The 17499-nt window shown below is 34.9% G+C and overlaps 1 protein-coding gene across 2 annotated transcripts in view; it reads left to right on the top strand.

Annotated features, from left to right (window-relative positions):
- LOC106587711 (hepatoma-derived growth factor-related protein 3) overlaps positions 1-17499 on the top strand; it is a 92396-nt gene that overhangs the window by 71314 nt on the left and 3583 nt on the right. For both annotated transcript variants that reach the window (XM_045708739.1, XM_045708738.1), the window contains 2 exons: positions 8870-9008; positions 9538-9705. In XM_045708739.1, coding sequence (XP_045564695.1) covers positions 8870-9008; positions 9538-9705 — 307 coding nt within the window. The remainder of the gene's footprint in view (positions 1-8869; positions 9009-9537; positions 9706-17499) is intronic.

Genomic DNA, 17499 nt, shown 5'->3' with positions numbered 1-17499 from the left:
CTGAGGTCTATGTTATTACACTGAGACCTATGTTATTACACTGAGGTCTATGTTATTACACTGAGACCTATGTTATTACACTGAGGTCTATGGTATTACACTGAGGTCTATGTTATTACACTGAGACCTATGTTATTACACTGAGACCTATGATATTACACTGAGACCTATGTTATTACACTGAGACCTATGATATTACACTGAGGTCTATGGTATTACACTGAGGTCTATGGTATTACACTGAGACCTATGTTATTACACTGAGGTCTATGTTATTACACTGAGACCTATGTTATTACACTGAGACCTATGGTATTACACTGAGACCTATGATATTACACTGAGGTCTATGTTATTACACTGAGACCTATGTTATTACACTGAGATCTATGTTATTACACTGAGGTCTATGGTATTACACTGAGGTCTATGTTATTACACTGAGACCTATGTTATTACACTGAGACCTATGATATTACACTGAGACCTATGTTATTACACTGAGGTCTATGGTATTACACTGAGGTCTATGGTATTACACTGAGGTCTATGGTATTACACTGAGACCTATGATATTACACTGAGGTCTATGTTATTACACTGAGGTCTATGTTATTACACTGAGGTCTATGTTATTACACTGAGGTCTATGGTATTACACTGAGACCTATGATATTACACTGAGGTCTATGTTATTACACTGAGACCTATGTTATTACACTGAAACCTATGTTATTACACTGAGACCTATGGTATTACACTGAGACCTATGATATTACACTGAGGTCTATGTTATTACACTGAGACCTATGATATTACACTGAGACCTATGTTATTACACTGAGGCCTATGGTATTACACTGAGACCTATGATATTACACTGAGGTCTATGTTATTACACTGAGACCTATGTTATTACACTGAGACCTATGTTATTACACTGAGACCTATGTTATTACACTGAGTCCTATGTTACTACACTGAGACCTATGATATTACACTGAGACCTATGTTATTACACTGAGATCTATGATATTACACTGAGGTCTATGGTATTACACTGAGGTCTATGTTATTACACTGAGGTCTATGGTATTACACTGAGGTCTATGTTATTACACTGAGGTCTATGTTATTACACTGAGGTCTATGGTATTACACTGAGGTCTATGTTATTACACTGAGGTCTATGTTATTACACTGAGGTCTATGTTATTACACTGAGGTCTATGTTATTACACTGAGACCTATGTTATTACACTGAGGTCTATGTTATTACACTGAGGTCTATGTTATTACACTGAGGCCTATGTTATTACACTGAGACCTATGATATTACACTGAGGTCTATGTTATTACACTGAGGTCTATGTTATTACACTGAGGTCTATGGTATTACACTGAGGTCTATGGTATTACACTGAGGCCTATGATATTACACTGAGGTCTATGTTATTACACTGAGGCCTATGGTATTACACTGAGGCCTATGGTATTACACTGAGACCTATGATATTACACTGAGGTCTATGGTATTACACTGAGACCTATGTTATTACACTGAGGTCTATGTTATTACACTGAGGTCTATGGTATTACACTGAGACCTATGTTATTACACTGAGGTCTATGTTATTACACTGAGACCTATGTTATTACACTGAGGTCTATGGTATTACACTGAGGTCTATGTTATTACACTGAGGTCTATGTTATTACACTGAGGTCTATGTTATTACACTGAGGTCTATGGTATTACACTGAGGTCTATGGTATTACACTGAGGTCTATGTTATTACACTGAGGTCTATGGTATTACACTGAGGTCTATGGTATTACACTGAGGTCTATGGTATTACACTGAGGTCTATGGTATTACACTGAGGTCTATGGTATTACACTGAGGTCTATGTTATTACACTGAGGTCTATGTTATTACACTGAGGTCTATGTTATTACACTGAGGTCTATGGTATTACACTGAGACCTATGATATTACACTGAGGTCTATGTTATTACACTGAGGTCTATGGTATTACACTGAGATCTATGTTATTACACTGAGGTCTATGGTATTACACTGAGACCTATGATATTACACTGAGGTCTATGGTATTACACTGAGACCTATGTTATTACACTGAGGCCTATGTTATTACACTGAGGCCTATGGTATTACACTGAGACCTATGTTATTACACTGAGACCTATGATATTACACTGAGGTCTATGTTATTACACTGAGACCTATGTTATTACACTGAGGTCTATGTTATTACACTGAGGCCTATGGTATTACACTGAGGTCTATGTTATTACACTGAGGTCTATGGTATTACACTGAGGCCTATGTTATTACACTGAGGTCTATGATATTACACTGAGGCCTATGTTATTACACTGAGGCCTATGTTATTACACTGAGGTCTATGTTATTACACTGAGGTCTATGTTATTACACTGAGATCTATGATATTACACTGAGGTCTATGGTATTACACTGAGGCCTATGTTATTACACTGAGGCCTATGGTATTACACTGAGGTCTATGGTATTACACTGAGACCTATGTTATTACACTGAGACCTATGTTATTACACTGAGGTCTATGTTATTACACTGAGACCTATGATATTACACTGAGGTCTATGGTATTACACTGAGGCCTATGGTATTACACTGAGACCTATGATATTACACTGAGGTCTATGGTATTACACTGAGACCTATGTTATTACACTGAGGCCTATGTTATTACACTGAGACCTATGATATTACACTGAGGTCTATGTTATTACACTGAGACCTATGTTATTACACTGAGACCTATGATATTACACTGAGGTCTATGGTATTACACTGAGGCCTATGTTATTACACTGAGGTCTATGTTATTACACTGAGGTCTATGTTATTACACTGAGGTCTATGTTATTACACTGAGGCCTATGTTATTACACTGAGACCTATGTTATTACACTGAGGTCTATGGTATTACACTGAGGTCTATGTTATTACACTGAGGTCTATGTTATTACACTGAGGTCTATGTTATTACACTGAGGTCTATGTTATTACACTGAGGTCTATGGTATTACACTGAGGTCTATGGTATTACACTGAGGTCTATGGTATTACACTGAGGTCTATGGTATTACACTGAGACCTATGTTATTACACTGAGGTCTATGTTATTACACTGAGGTCTATGGTATTACACTGAGGTCTATGTTATTACACTGAGACCTATGATATTACACTGAGGTCTATGGTATTACACTGAGACCTATGTTATTACACTGAGGTCTATGTTATTACACTGAGGTCTATGGTATTACAATGAGGTCTATGGTATTACACTGAGGTCTATGGTATTACACTGAGACCTATGATATTACACTGAGGTCTATGGTATTACACTGAGATCTATGTTATTACACTGAGGTCTATGTTATTACACTGAGGTCTATGGTATTACACTGAGACCTATGTTATTACACTGAGACCTATGATATTACACTGAGGTCTATGGTATTACACTGAGACCTATGTTATTACACTGAGGTCTATGTTATTACACTGAGGTCTATGGTATTACACTGAGGTCTATGATATTACACTGAGGTCTATGTTATTACACTGAGACCTATGTTATTACACTGAGACCTATGATATTACACTGAGGTCTATGATATTACACTGAGACCGATGTTATTACACTGGGGTCTATGTTATTACACTGAGGTCTATGTTATTACACTGAGGTCTATGGTATTACACTGAGGTCTATGGTATTACACTGAGGTCTATGTTATTACACTGAGGTCTATGGTATTACACTGAGACCTATGTTATTACACTGAGACCTATGTTATTACACTGAGGTCTATGTTATTACACTGAGACCTATGTTATTACACTGAGACCTATGTTATTACACTGAGACCTATGTTATTACACTGAGACCTATGATATTACACTGAGGTCTATGGTATTACACTGAGACCTATGTTATTACACTGAGACCTATGATATTACACTGAGGTCTATGGTATTACACTGAGACCTATGTTATTACACTGAGGTCTATGTTATTACACTGAGACCTATGTTATTACACTGAGGTCTATGGTATTACACTGAGACCTATGTTATTACACTGAGACCTATGATATTACACTGAGGTCTATGGTATTACACTGAGACCGATGTTATTACACTGAGGTCTATGGTATTACACTGAGACCTATGTTATTACACTGAGACCTATGATATTACACTGAGGTCTATGGTATTGCACTGAGACCGATGTTATTACACTGAGGTCTATGTTATTACACTGAGGTCTATGTTATTACACTGAGGTCTATGGTATTACACTGAGGTCTATGGTATTACACTGAGGTCTATGTTATTACACTGAGGTCTATGTTATTGCACTGAGGTCTATGTTATTACACTGAGGTCTATGTTATTACACTGAGGTCTATGTTATTACACTGAGGTCTATGTTATTACACTGAGGTCTATGGTATTACACTGAGGTCTATGTTATTACATTGAGGTCTATGTTATTACACTGAGGTCTATGTTATTACACTGAGACCTATGTTATTACACTGAGAGCTATGATATTACACTGAGACCTATGTTATTACACTGAGACCTATGATATTACACTGAGGTCTATGGTATTACACTGAGGTCTATGGTATTACACTGAGACCTATGATATTACACTGAGGTCTATGTTATTACACTGAGACCTATGTTATTACACTGAGACCTATGGTATTACACTGAGACCTATGATATTACACTGAGGTCTATGTTATTACACTGAGACCTGTGTTATTACACTGAGACCTATGGTATTACACTGAGACCTGTGTTATTACACTGAGACCTATGGTATTACACTGAGACCTATGATATTACACTGAGGTCTATGTTATTACACTGAGACCTATGTTATTACACTGAGACCTATGTTATTACACTGAGACCTATGGTATTACACTGAGACCTATGATATTACACTGAGGTCTATGTTATTACACTGAGACCTATGATATTACACTGAGACCTATGTTATTACACTGAGGCCTATGGTATTACACTGAGACCTATGATATTACACTGAGGTCTATGTTATTACACTGAGACCTATGTTATTACACTGAGACCTATGTTATTACACTGAGACCTATGATATTACACTGAGACCTATGTTATTACACTGATGTCTATGTTATTACACTGAGGTCTATGTTATTACACTGAGGTCTATGTTATTACACTGAGACCTATGATATTACACTGAGGTCTATGATATTACACTGAGACCTATGTTATTACACTGAGACCTATGTTATTACACTGAGACCTATGTTATTACACTGAGACCTATGATATTACACTGAGACCTATGTTATTACACTGATGTCTATGTTATTACACTGAGGTCTATGTTATTACACTGAGGTCTATGTTATTACACTGAGACCCATGTTATTACACTGTGGTCTATGATATTACACTGAGACCTATGTTATTACACTGAGACCTATGTTATTACACTGAGACCTATGGTATTACACTGAGGTCTATGTTATTACACTGAGGTCTATGTTATTACACTGAGACCTATGATATTACACTGAGACCTATGTTATTACACTGAGGCCTATGGTATTACACTGAGACCTATGATATTACACTGAGGTCTATGTTATTACACTGAGACCTATGTTATTACACTGAGACCTATGTTATTACACTGAGACCTATGTTATTACACTGAGATCTATGATATTACACTGAGGTCTATGGTATTACACTGAGACCTATGTTATTACAATGAGATCTATGATATTACACTGAGGTCTATGGTATTACACTGAGGTCTATGTTATTACACTGAGGTCTATGGTATTACACTGAGACCTATGTTATTACACTGAGATCTATGATATTACACTGAGGTCTATGTTATTACACTGAGGTCTATGTTATTACACTGAGGTCTATGTTATTACACTGAGGTCTATGTTATTACACTGAGACCTATGTTATTACACTGAGGTCTATGGTATTACACTGAGGTCTATGTTATTACACTGAGGTCTATGTTATTACACTGAGACCTATGTTATTACACTGAGGTCTATGTTATTACACTGAGACCTATGATATTACACTGAGACCTATGTTATTACACTGATGTCTATGTTATTACACTGAGGTCTATGTTATTACACTGAGGTCTATGTTATTACACTGAGACCTATGATATTACACTGAGGTCTATGATATTACACTGAGACCTATGTTATTACACTGAGACCTATGTTATTACACTGAGACCTATGATATTCCACTGAGACCTATGTTATTACACTGAGACCTATGTTATTACACTGAGACCTATGTTATTACACTGAGACCTATGTTATTACACTGAGGTCTATGTTATTACACTGAGACCTATGTCATTACACTGAGGTCTATGTTATTACACTGAGGTCTATGTTATTACACTGAGGTCTATGTTATTACACTGAGATCTATGATATTACACTGAGGTCTATGGTATTACACTGAGACCTATGTTATTACACTGAGGTCTATGTTATTACACTGAGACCTATGATATTACACTGAGGTCTATGTTATTACACTGAGACCTATGTTATTACACTGAGGTCTATGGTATTACACTGAGGTCTATGTTATTACACTGAGGTCTATGTTATTACACTGAGACCTATGATATTACACTGAGGTCTATGGTATTACACTGAGACCTATGATATTACACTGAGACCTATGTTATTACACTGAGGTCTATGTTATTACACTGAGGTCTATGGTATTACACTGAGACCTATGTTATTACACTGAGGTCTATGTTATTACACTGAGGTCTATGGTATTACACTGAGACCTATGTTATTACACTGAGACCTATGATATTACACTGAGGTCTATGTTATTACACTGAGGTCTATGGTATTACACTGAGACCTATGTTATTACACTGAGACCTATGTTATTACACTGAGACCTATGTTATTACACTGAGGTCTATGATATTACACTGAGACCTATGTTATTACACTGAGGTCTATGTTATTACACTGAGACCTATGGTATTACACTGAGACCTATGTTATTACACTGAGGTCTATGTTATTACACTGAGACCTATGTTATTACACTGAGGTCTATGATATTACACTGAGACCTATGTTATTACACTGAGGTCTATGTTATTACACTGAGACCTATGTTATTACACTGAGGTCTATGTTATTACACTGAGGTCTATGTTATTACACTGAGACCTATGGTATTACACTGAGGTCTATGTTATTACACTGAGGTCTATGGTATTACACTGAGACCTATGTTATTACACTGAGACCTATGTTATTACACTGAGGTCTATGATATTACACTGAGACCTATGTTATTACACTGAGGTCTATGTTATTACACTGAGACCTATGGTATTACACTGAGGTCTATGTTATTACACTGAGACCTATGGTATTACACTGAGGTCTATGTTATTACACTGAGGTCTATGGTATTACACTGAGACCTATGGTATTACACTGAGGTCTATGTTATTACACTGAGGTCTATGATATTACACTGAGACCCATGTTATTACACTGTGGTCTATGATATTACACTGAGACCTATGTTATTACACTGAGGTCTATGTTATTACACTGAGGCCTATGGTATTACACTGAGGTCTATGTTATTACACTGAGACCTATGGTATTACACTGAGGCCTATGTTATTACACTGAGGTCTATGTTATTACACTGAGACCTATGTTATTACACTGAGGTCTATGTTATTACACTGAGACCTATGGTATTACACTGAGGTCTATGTTATTACACTGAGACCTATGGTATTACACTGAGGTCTATGTTATTACACTGAGGTCTATGGTATTACACTGTTATAGCCCTGCTTTTTTTTTGTTGCTTTTTTTTTGTTACTTTTACTCCTTTCTCTCCCCAATTTCATGGTATCCAATTGGTAGTTAAGGTCTTGTCTCATCGCTGCAACTCCCGTACAGACTCGGGAGAGGCGAAGGTCGAGAGCGTGCGTCCTCCGAAACGCAACCCAACCAAGCCGCACTGCTTCTTGACACAATGCCAACTTAACCCAGAAGCCAGCAGCACCAATGTGTCGGAGAAAACACCATGCACCTGGCGACTGTGACAGCGTGCACTGTGCTCGGTCTGCCACAGGAGTCGCTAGTGCGCGATGAGACAAGGAAATCCCTGCCGGCCAAACCCTCCCCTAACCTGGACAACGCTGGGCCAATTGTGCACCACGTTTCCTGGTTGCGGCCAGCTGTGGCAGAGCCTGGACTCAGACCCAGAATCCCTAGTGGCACAGCTAGCACTGCGATTCAGTGCCTTAGACCACTGCGCCACTCGGGAGCTCGTTATAACACTGTATTATAGTGATCAGCAGATAATATAGGCCTATTATAAACTGGAAGGTTTGAGCCCTGAATGCTGATTGACAGCCATGGTATATCAAACCGTATACCACGAGTATGACAACATATTTATTTTTACTGCTCTAACTAATTACATTGGTAACCAGTTTATAATAGCAAAAAGGCACCTCAGGGGTTTGTGGTATATGGCCAATATGCCACGGCTAAGGGCTGTGCCCAGGCACTCCGTGTTGTGTTGTACATATTATTAGGAAGCTTTTCTTAATGTTTTGTACACTCAGTGTAAGTTACATTTTTGTGATGACAGATGAATGTTAGTGATTTGGTTCTGGTCATGTTGGCAGTACTGCTCACCATCTCTGTCCCACCACAGTGCCTTCCTGGGCCCCAGGGATCTCCTACCATACAAGGAGTACAAGGACAAGTTTGGCAAGTCCAACAAGAGGAAAGGTTTCAACGAGGGTCTGTGGGAGATCGAGAACAATGCAGGCGTCAAATTCACCGGCTATCAGGTCCGTCGTGCTCCTCAGTCCATTTTTGTGGATTGGTCGGCACATACAGAAGTATACAAAAGTAATCAAGATATGTGGACAGGGCATTCTGAATAGCAGTTATAACTTATAAGCCAAACTCATAACTAATAACTTCTAAGCCATGAGCAACAAGGACACACACACACACACATACACACACACACACACACACACACACACACACACACACACACACGAGAGTTGTATCTTAGTTGCTGATGTCTCATAACTGCTTGTCATAGTCCAGTGTCCACATATTATGGGCTGCTGCTTGACCTTGGTGCAGTCCTCTCCTGGAGAGTTCCTTATAGAAGAGACTTCTATTTTATTTGTTTTGCTCTCAATATTTTCTCAGTTGATCTCAATAGCACATCAGTGAATAGTGTCTGCTCACTGTACTGTTCTGTAGATTTTTCTCATGTCACTATGAAGCCAAAGGTAGATTTGCCACTCTGTGTGGATAATAAAGTTGTACTCTATTCTATTCTACTCTATCCTATGTTCTCAGGCCATCCAGCAGCAGAGCTTTTCCAAGACGGCGGGAGAAGGAGGAGACGTGGCAGACGGGAGCAGTGAAGGAGAGGAGAGAGATTCCATAGAGGAGGTGGAAGATGACAAAGGCAAACTGAAGGAAGACAGGGCCGGGTCCAAACGGAAAAAGACCGCCTCCTCTAAGGTACAGGTTATCACAAACTAGTTATCAGACTCAACCTGTTATTACACTCTATCACACTGTAAACCTGTAGAACTCAACCATAGTCCTGGAGACCCACAGGGTGTGCAGATGTTTGTTCCAACCCAGCATTAACGCACCTGGTTCAAAGACTTGATAAATGATTAGTTTGGTCAGTTGTGTTACTGCTGGGCTATTAAAAAAAGCCTGCACAGCCTGTGGGAACCCAGGAACAGGGTTGAAGAAAACTGGCTTAACATAAGTGTCACAATGGTCTTGGGTGTGTTTTTTGATTTTTTTGTATGAGATGGTTGCCAACAGGGTCATTTCAGGGGCATCTCTAAAGTGCGTCTAAAAACTTTCAAGAGGCTTCCTCTCCTTGCCTCCTCTCCTTCATCTGCACTGACCGGACAAGGTGAAAGCAATATGACGGATGCCTTCCAACCAGGTATCTGTCTTCCCCTGTTTAGCAATGTCAGCTAAATGAAGCAAACGATAAGATGAGAGGAAGCCACGTGAGACTATTGAGATCTATCTCAAGTCTCTCCGGAGCTATAGCTAACCTATAGGTTAAAGGTGAGAGGTCAGAGTGCAGGTGCGTATGTTCAGGGGAGCAATGGGGAGGGGCTATCACAAGCCTACTGATACATTACATTCCAGGTCGTCAGCATATCTTGAAAAAGAATGATTATGAAGTGAACTAGGAGGGTTGAGAAACCCGGATAGTTCAATTTGAATGGTATTTCCTTCATCAGGACAACACAAAGCCTATGGGCCCATACAGAGGCAGGGGGGTTATAGGTAATGTTACTGTGGTGTCCATTGAGGCCTGGGCTGAAAAAAGTCACCCACAGCCCCCTCCACCCCGTCCTCGCTTAGCAACCACTGTTGCCTAGCAACTGGGCTCTATTACGCACATCTATTCGATGGAATGTAGCATTCCAGAAGACCGACCTCAGCCTCTCAAATTGGAATAGTCTAACTCATGCTTGCATTACACAGATTAACATTTTCTTGCTTTTGTCCTTCAAAGTGCTGGCTATACTTTTACTGTTTTGTTTCTCAGTGCAAATACAGCTGTTTTGTTTAAGCGCACATAGCATTTGACCTGTGTTCTTTATACGTGTAGTGTGGTGTAGTGAAAGTTGAACAGATCAGCATCACACACAGAGTTGAACTGAGCTATGCAGAGCAGATGTTATGTTAATACATTATGATACTCTAACAGGATGTTAATACATTATGAGACTCTAACAGGGATGTTAATACATTATGATACTCTAACAGGATGTTAATACATTATGATACTCTAACAGGGATGTTAATACATTATGATACTCTAACAGGATGTTAATACATTATGATATTCTAACAGGGATTTAATACATTATGATACTCTAACAGGATGTTAATACATTATGATATTCTAACAGGATGTTAATACATTATGATACTCTAACAGGATGTTAATACATTATGATATTCTAACAGGGATTTAATACATTATGATACTCTAACAGGATGTTAATACATTATGATACTCTAACAGGGATGTTAATACATTATGATACTCTAACAGGGATGTTAATACATTATGATACTCTAACAGGGATGTTAATACATTATGATACTCTAACAGGATGTTAATACATTATGATACTCTAACAGGATGTTAATACATTATGAGACTCTAACAGGGATGTTAATACATTATGATACTCTAACAGGGATGTTAATACATTATGATACTCTAACAGGGATGTTAATACATTATGATACTCTAACAGGATGTTAATACATTATGATACTCTAACAGGAATGTTAATAGATTATGATACTCTAACAGGATGTTAATACATTATGATACTCTAACAGGATATTAATACATTATGATACTCTAACAGGATGTTAATACATTATGATATTCTAACAGGGATTTAATACATTATGATACTCTAACAGGATGTTAATACATTATGATATTCTAACAGGATGTTAATACATTATGATACTCTAACAGGATGTTAATACATTATGATATTCTAACAGGGATTTAATACATTATGATACTCTAACAGGATGTTAATACATTATGATACTCTAACAGGGATGTTAATACATTATGATACTCTAACAGGGATGTTAATACATTATGATACTCTAACAGGGATGTTAATACATTATGATACTCTAACAGGATGTTAATACATTATGATACTCTAACAGGGATGTTATGTTAATACATTATGATACTCTAACAGGGATGTTAATACATTATGATACTCTAACAGGGATGTTAATACATTATGATACTCTAACAGGGATGTTAATACATTATGATACTCTAACAGGGATGTTAATACATTATGGTACTCTAACAGGATGTTAATACATTATGATACTCTAACAGGGATGTTAATACATTATGATACTCTAACAGGGATGTTATGTTAATACATTATGATACTCTAACAGGATGTTAATACATTATGATACTCTAACAGGATATTAATACATTATGATACTCTAACAGGATGTTAATACATTATGATATTCTAACAGGGATTTAATACATTATGATACTCTAACAGGATGTTAATACATTATGATATTCTAACAGGATGTTAATACATTATGATACTCTAACAGGATGTTAATACATTATGATATTCTAACAGGGATTTAATACATTATGATACTCTAACAGGATGTTAATACATTATGATACTCTAACAGGGATGTTAATACATTATGATACTCTAACAGGGATGTTAATACATTATGATACTCTAACAGGATGTCAATACATTATGATACTCTAACAGGGATGTTATGTTAATACATTATGATACTCTAACAGGGATGTTAATACATTATGATACTCTAACAGGGATGTTAATACATTATGATACTCTAACAGGGATGTTAATACATTATGATACTCTAACAGGGATGTTAATACATTATGATACTCTAACAGGATGTTAATACATTATGATACTCTAACAGGAATGTTAATACATTATGATACTCTAACAGGGATGTTATGTTAATACATTATGATACTCTAACAGGGATGTTATGTTAATACATTATGATACTCTAACAGGATGTTAATACATTATGATACTCTAACAGGGATGTTATGTTAATACATTATGATACTCTAACAGGGATGTTAATACATTATGATACTCTAACAGGATGTTAATACATTATGATACTCTAACAGGGATGTTAATACATTATGATACTCTAACAGGGATGTTATGTTAATACATTATGATACTCTAACAGGGATGTTATGTTAATACATTATGATACTCTAACAGGATGTTAATACATTATGATATTCTAACAGGGATTTAATACATTATGATACTCTAACAGGATGTTAATACATTATGATACTCTAACAGGGATGTTAATACATTATGATACTCTAACAAGGATGTTAATACATTATGATACTCTAACAGGGATGTTAATACATTATGATACTCTAACAGGATGTTAATACATTATGATACTCTAACAGGATGTTAATACATTATGAGACTCTAACAGGGATGTTAATACATTATGATACTCTAACAGGGATGTTAATACATTATGATACTCTAACAGGATGTTAATACATTATGATACTCTAACAGGAATGTTAATACATTATGATACTCTAACAGGATGTTAATACATTATGATATTCTAACAGGGATGTTAATACATTATGATACTCTAACAGGATGTTAATACATTATGATACTCTAACAGGATATTAATACATTATGATACTCTAACAGGATGTTAATACATTATGATATTCTAACAGGATTTTAATACATTATGATACTCTAACAGGATGTTAATACATTATGATATTCTAACAGGATGTTAATACATTATGATACTCTAACAGGATGTTAATACATTATGATATTCTAACAGGGATTTAATACATTATGATACTCTAACAGGATGTTAATACATTATGATACTCTAACAGGGATGTTAATACATTATGATACTCTAACAGGGATGTTAATACATTATGATACTCTAACAGGGATGTTAATACATTATGATACTCTAACAGGATGGTAATACATTATGATACTCTAACAGGATGTTAATACATTATGAGACTCTAACAGGGATGTTAATACATTATGATACTCTAACAGGGATGTTAATACATTATGATACTCTAACAGGATGTTAATACATTATGATACTCTAACAGGAATGTTAATAGATTATGATACTCTAACAGGATGTTAATACATTATGATACTCTAACAGGATATTAATACATTATGATACTCTAACAGGGATGTTAATACATTATGATACTCTAACAGGGATGTTATGTTAATACATTATGATACTCTAACAGGGATGTTAATACATTATGATACTCTAACAGGGATGTTAATACATTATGATACTCTAACAGGGATGTTAATACATTATGATACTCTAACAGGGATGTTAATACATTATGATACTCTAACAGGATGTTAATGCATTATGATACTCTAACAGGGATGTTAATACATTATGATACTCTAACAGGGATGTTATGTTAATACATTATGATACTCTAACAGGGATGTTATGTTAATACATTATGATACTCTAACAGGGATGTTATGTTAATACATTATGATACTCTAACAGGGATGTTAATACATTATGATACTCTAACAGGGATGTTAATACATTATGATACTCTAACAGGGATGTTAATACATTATGATATTCTAACAGGGATTTAATACATTATGATACTCTAACAGGATGTTAATACATTATGATATTCTAACAGGATGTTAATACATTATGATACTCTAACAGGATGTTAATACATTATGATATTCTAACAGGGATTTAATACATTATGATACTCTAACAGGATGTTAATACATTATGATACTCTAACAGGGATGTTAATACATTATGATACTCTAACAGGGATGTTAATACATTATGATACTCTAACAGGGATGTTAATACATTATGATACTCTAACAGGATGTTAATACATTATGATACTCTAACAGGGATGTTATGTTAATACATTATGATACTCTAACAGGGATGTTAATACATTATGATACTCTAACAGGGATGTTAATACATTATGATACTCTAACAGGGATGTTAATACATTATGATACTCTAACAGGGATGTTAATACATTATGGTACTCTAACAGGATGTTAATACATTATGATACTCTAACAGGGATGTTAATACATTATGATACTCTAACAGGGATATTATGTTAATACATTATGATACTCTAACAGGATGTTAATACATTATGATACTCTAACAGGATATTAATACATTATGATACTCTAACAGGATGTTAATACATTATGATATTCTAACAGGGATTTAATACATTATGATACTCTAACAGGATGTTAATACATTATGATATTCTAACAGGATGTTAATACATTATGATACTCTAACAGGATGTTAATACATTATGATATTCTAACAGGGATTTAATACATTATGATACTCTAACAGGATGTTAATACATTATGATACTCTAACAGGGATGTTAATACATTATGATACTCTAACAGGGATGTTAATACATTATGATACTCTAACAGGATGTCAATACATTATGATACTCTAACAGGGATGTTATGTTAATACATTATGATACTCTAACAGGGATGTTAATACATTATGATACTCTAACAGGGATGTTAATACATTATGATACTCTAACAGGGATGTTAATACATTATGATACTCTAACAGGGATGTTAATACATTATGATACTCTAACAGGATGTTAATACATTATGATACTCTAACAGGAATGTTAATACATTATGATACTCTAACAGGGATGTTATGTTAATACATTATGATACTCTAACAGGGATGTTATGTTAATACATTATGATACTCTAACAGGATGTTAATACATTATGATACTCTAACAGGGATGTTATGTTAATACATTATGATACTCTAACAGGGATGTTAATACATTATGATACTCTAACAGGATGTTAATACATTATGATACTCTAACAGGGATGTTAATACATTATGATACTCTAACAGGGATGTTATGTTAATACATTATGATACTCTAACAGGGATGTTATGTTAATACATTATGATACTCTAACAGGATGTTAATACATTATGATATTCTAACAGGGATTTAATACATTATGATACTCTAACAGGATGTTAATACATTATGATACTCTAACAGGGATGTTAATACATTATGATACTCTAACAGGGATGTTAATACATTATGATACTCTAACAGGGATGTTAATACATTATGATACTCTAACAGGATGTTAATACATTATGATACTCTAACAGGATGTTAATACATTATGAGACTCTAACAGGGATGTTAATACATTATGATACTCTAACAGGGATGTTAATACATTATGATACTCTAACAGGATGTTAATACATTATGATACTCTAACAGGAATGTTAATACATTATGATACTCTAACAGGATGTTAATACATTATGATATTCTAACAGGGATGTTAATACATTATGATACTCTAACAGGATGTTAATACATTATGATACTCTAACAGGATATTAATACATTATGATACTCTAACAGGATGTTAATACATTATGATATTCTAACAGGATTTTAATACATTATGATACTCTAACAGGATGTTAATACATTATGATATTCTAACAGGATGTTAATACATTATGATACTCTAACAGGGATGTTAATACATTATGATACTCTAACAGGGATGTTAATACATTATGATACTCTAACAGGATGGTAATACATTATGATACTCTAACAGGATGTTAATACATTATGAGACTCTAACAGGGATGTTAATACATTATGATACTCTAACAGGGATGTTAATACATTATGATACTCTAACAGGATGTTAATACATTATGATACTCTAACAGGAATGTTAATAGATTATGATACTCTAACAGGATGTTAATACATTATGATACTCTAACAGGATATTAATACATTATGATACTCTAACAGGGATGTTAATACATTATGATACTCTAACAGGATGTTAATACATTATGATACTCTAACAGGGATGTTATGTTAATACATTATGATACTCTAACAGGGATGTTAATACATTATGATACTCTAACAGGGATGTTAATACATTATGATACTCTAACAGGGATGTTAATACATTATGATACTCTAACAGGGATGTTAATACATTATGATACTCTAACAGGATGTTAATGCATTATGATACTCTAACAGGGATGTTAATACATTATGATACTCTAACAGGGATGTTATGTTAATACATTATGATACTCTAACAGGGATGTTATGTTAATACATTATGATACTCTAACAGGGATGTTATGTTAATACATTATGATACTCTAACAGGGATGTTAATACATTATGATACTCTAACAGGGATGTTAATACATTATGATACTCTAACAGGGATGTTAATACATTATGATACTCTAACAGGGATGTTAATACATTATGATACTCTAACAGGGATGTTAATACAGTATGATATTCTAACAGGATGTTAATACATTATGATACTCTAACAGGGATGTTAATACATTATGATACTCTAACAGGATGTTAATACATTATGATATTCTAACAGGGATGTTAATACATTATGATACTCTAACAGGGATGTTAATACATTATGATACTCTAACAGGGATGTTAATACATTATGATACTCTAACAGGGATGTTAATACATTATGATACTCTAACAGGATGTTAATA

The sequence above is a fragment of the Salmo salar genome, chromosome ssa26 (genome assembly GCF_905237065.1).
Source record: "Salmo salar chromosome ssa26, Ssal_v3.1, whole genome shotgun sequence".
NCBI classification, from domain to species: Eukaryota; Metazoa; Chordata; class Actinopteri; order Salmoniformes; family Salmonidae; genus Salmo; species Salmo salar.
The sequence above is the reverse complement of the archived record's forward strand: the minus strand, read 5'-3'. Positions and strand labels throughout refer to the sequence as shown.